Consider the following 4,171-nt stretch of genomic DNA (forward strand, 5'->3'; position numbering starts at 1 on the left):
TGATTAACCTGTCATGTGTTTATGGGGATACTTTAATAAAGTTGACAATAATATCTAATTGATATTGTAGAAAATTTTAAAGTTGATCGATGCAGACGAATTGATGAAGGTATTATTTACGTGAAGAAATGAGTTAATTTAGGAGAATTATTAGGAACTCTTTACACTTCTGTATTCCGAGTAACACTCTTTTATGCCTTAGAATCCTCGTGCACAAGATCTAAAGCGTAAACTGGAATACAACCTTTTCTCGGAAATTCATCCACTCGTTCTCCCAAGACGCTGTAAAGGCAAAGCCAAAGTCTGGAATTTTAATTATATTGAAAAGAGAAGCGGGATGCGGAGAGAGCAAGACTCAGAAAGAGACTTCTTTGATTTAGGATGGAGGAGGACGACGGCCAAAACATCCACCCAACTAAACACCCCCACCCCCTCCCTGCCCCCTTCCCCTTCGCATTCTATCACATTCCTCAAGTAAACAATGCTACTTTATAGGATTCTGTTGTTCAAGAGGCATTTTTCCATTTTTGTCGATGGTCAGTTTCTCTTTTTACTGTTCATTTTAGTGATGTTTATTTTTGCTCTTATTTTTTATTCCCTTGATATTGAAGTGACCTCTTCAAACATAGCACATTTAATAGCATAATATTTGTGCTATAATACCATCGCATGCCTTTGTACCCTCGGGTTTCTTAAGCCTCTGTGGAGGACCAACTGGGTCTAGGCGGACCCCAAACTTTTGAGGGATTTCTGTAGTATGAATAGATTCAGTTCTGTTAAACATTTTAAATATGCCGTGCAGGACTCTTACCTGGAACTCAAACCTCTTCTATATATATACTGTAGGTTTTAGTAACAATGGATGTGAAGGAAAAAGTACTTTAAAAAAATGCCTTCATTTAGTGAAACAACATAACCTCTTGGTTAACTAAGCTTACATGAGTTAGAAAACTCATAACAGTGATATTAGGTCTTATCAGCATCATTAACACAGAATTTAAATTGCACCTCATCCAAATGTGATTTATAATCATCGAAATAGTTACAATGAACATCGGAAATTTGATTCATCACATGCTTTGCGCAATTTTTGTTTTCTTATCTAGCTTTTTGGGGGAATGCGTGCAACTTCTTTTCCAAGTTTCTTTGGTCTGAGATTGAGATGCTTCTGCTCTATAATCATAAGACACAAATGCTTCCTTACACAGCACAATATGGTACCCTCAAAAGCCAATGTATTTGTGGTTAGCAAAGTTTTTCTGACAAGTCTGAAAGGAATTTTCTGTAATTTTGCATAATGAGAGTTTTTTTCCCATGAATTGTATTCTGCACCATCAGTCATGCTGAAAAATATTATAGAAGTCCATAATTTTATTAGTACTTACGAGAGTAGTTTTTGACCGATAAGTGTAATGCAATAACACCATCTTTTGCTGTACTACAATCCAGAACCACATAAGGTTTGAAAGGTTCATCTTTTTTATTTCTTTGTTATAAAGTGAATAGCTCAATAAGATGACGGCTTTGTTTATTTTAGGGACATAACTGAATATCATATTGTGAAGCCCAACTATATTCAATACAGTTAATGATACCGATATTCTTTGAATTAAGAATTATTTCTCGTTTATTCTCCATTTCCTGATTTATACTTATGCGGATTTTAGCATTATAGAGTTTGATTCAAGGTATGTCAGAAATTCCGAAAATAGACCAAAAGTGAATTAGTGGCGCGGAACCCCAGCGGGCCCTTCTTGGACTCCGGGTTCCCTTGGACTCCGGGTCCTCTTGGACCCCGAGTCCCATTGGACTCCGGGTCCCCTTGGACTCCGGGTCCCCTTGGACTCCGGGTTCCCTTGAACTTCGGGTTCCCTTCAACTCTGGGTCCCTTGGAATCCGGGTTCCCTTGGACCCGGGTCCTATTGGACCCCGCGTACCATTGAGACTCCTGGTCCCCTGAAACTCCGGGTTCCTTGGACCCCGAGTCCAATTGGGACTCCGGTCCCCTTGAACTACGGGTTTTCCCTTGGACCCCGAGTCCCAATTGGACTCCTGGGGCCCCTCCCCTTGAAATCCGGGTTCCCTTGGACCCCGCCGGGTTCCCATTGGACTCCGGGTCCGTCTTGGACTCCGGGTCCCCCTTGGACTCCGGGTCCCTTGGACTCCGGTCCCCTCTTGACTCCGGTTCCTTGGACTCCGGGTTCCCTTGGACTCCGGTCCTTGGACTCCGGGTCCCCTTGGACTCCGGGTCCTCTTGGACTCCGGGTTCCCCTGCACTCCGGGTCCTCTTGGACTCCGGGTCCCCCTGGACTCCGGGTCCTCTTGGACTCCAGGTCCTCTTGGACTCCGGGTCCTCTTGGACTCCGGGTCCCCTTGGACTCCGGGTCCTCTTGGACTCGTTCCCTTGGACTCCGGGTCCTCGTGGACCCCGAGTCCCCTTGGACTCTGGGTCCCCTTGGACTCTGGGTCCTCTTGGACTCCGGGTTTCCTTGGACTCCGGGTCCTCTTGGACGCCGAGTCCCCTTGGACTCTGGGTCCCCTTGGACTCCGGGTCCTCTTGGACTCCGGGTCCCCTTGGACTCCGGGTCCCCTTGGACTCCGGGTCCTCTTGGACTCCGGGTCCCCTTGGACTCCGGGTTCCCTTGGACTCCGGGTCCTCTTGGACGCCGAGTCCCCTTGGACTCTGGGTCCCCTTGGACTCCGGGTCCTCTTCGACTTCGGGTCCCCCTTTGGACTCCGGTCCCCTTGACTCCGGGTCCTCTTGGACTTCCGGGTCCCCTTGGAACTCCGGGTCCCCTTGACTCCGGGTCTCTTGACTCTTCCCTGGATCCGGGTCCTTTGGACCGCCGAGTCCCCTTGGACTCTGGGTCCCCTTGGACTCCGGGTCCTCTTGGACTCTGGGTTCCTTTGGACTCCGGGTCCTCTTGGACCCCGAGTCCCCTTGGACTCTGGGTCCCCTTGGACTCCGGGTCCTCTTGGACTCCGGGTCCCCTTGGACTCCGGGTCCCCTTGGATTCCGGGTCCTCTTGGACTCCGGGTCCCCTTGGACTCCGGGTCCCCTTGGACTCCGGGTCCTCTTGGACTCCGGGTCCTCTTGGACTCTGGGTCCTCTTGGATTCCAGGTTCCCGATGGACTCCGGGGTCCTTCCCCGTGGAACTCCGGGTCCTCTTGGACTCCGGTGTTCCCCTTGGGACTCCGGGATTCCCCTGGACCCGGGTCCTCTTGGAGATCACCGGGTTCCTTGGACTCCAGGGTTCCTTTTGGATTCCGGGTCCTGTTGGACTCCGGGTCCTGTTGGACTCCGTGGGTCCTCTTGGATTCCTGGTTCCCTTGGACTCCGGGTCCTCTTAAACTCCTGGTCCTCTTGGAGTCCGGGTTCCCTTGGACTCCGGGTTCCCTTGGACTCCAGGTCCTCTTGGACCCCGAGTCACATTGGACTCCAGGTCCCCTTTGGACTCCGGGTTCCCTTGGACTCCGAGTCCCATTGGACTCTGGGTCCCCTTTGGACTCTGGGTTCCCTTGGACTCGGGGTTCCCATGGACTCTGGGTCACCTTGGACTCCGGGTCCCCTTGGACTCCGGGTTCCCTTGGACTCCGGGTCCCCTTGGACTCCGGGTCCCCTTGGACTCCGGGTTCCCTTGGACTCCGGGTTCCCTTGGACTCCGAGTCCCATTGGACTCCGGGTTCCCTTTGGACTCCGGGTTCCCTTGGACTCCGGGTCCCCTTGGACTCCGGGTTCCCTTGGACTCCGGGTTCCCTTGGACTATGGGTTCCCTTGGACTCCGAGTCCCATTTGACTCCAGCAACATTATTTTTGCTATCACTTTCATATAACTGGAGATTCTTTGCAAATATTTTTATGTGAACGTACATACAACACCAGCAATAATTTAGGAAATATGAGATCTAGAAATCAAAATATGAAAATGACCCATCTTTAAATATACACTTATGTCTCCAGAGGCTCCATCGGTCCACGGAGGGTAACAGGTCCTCTTACACCCTTTTAATGACTGGCAGACGTTGGTACGCATTTATAGCTGGGAGGAATCCGTGGATCTAACAAGCAAGAGAGCTTTACCGTTCAGCCACGGGGCCCACATTAGCTGATTACACCTTCCAAAGGTTGGCAGTTTTATACAGCAAGCAAGTAAGCAAATAAGCAAGTAA

General features: G+C 49.9%; 1 protein-coding gene across 1 annotated transcript; it reads right to left on the minus strand.

The window, feature by feature from the left end:
• Positions 1 to 1,693: 1,693 nt before the first annotated feature.
• LOC135195866 (collagen alpha-1(III) chain-like) lies at positions 1,694 to 3,874 on the minus strand. Its single transcript, XM_064222377.1, has one exon. It carries the CDS (start codon positions 3,872 to 3,874, stop codon positions 1,694 to 1,696), a length of 2,181 nt encoding a protein of 726 aa, XP_064078447.1.
• Positions 3,875 to 4,171: the final 297 nt, after the last annotated feature.

The sequence above is a fragment of the Macrobrachium nipponense genome, chromosome 17 (assembly GCF_015104395.2).
Source record: "Macrobrachium nipponense isolate FS-2020 chromosome 17, ASM1510439v2, whole genome shotgun sequence".
NCBI lineage: Eukaryota > Metazoa > Arthropoda > Malacostraca > Decapoda > Palaemonidae > Macrobrachium > Macrobrachium nipponense.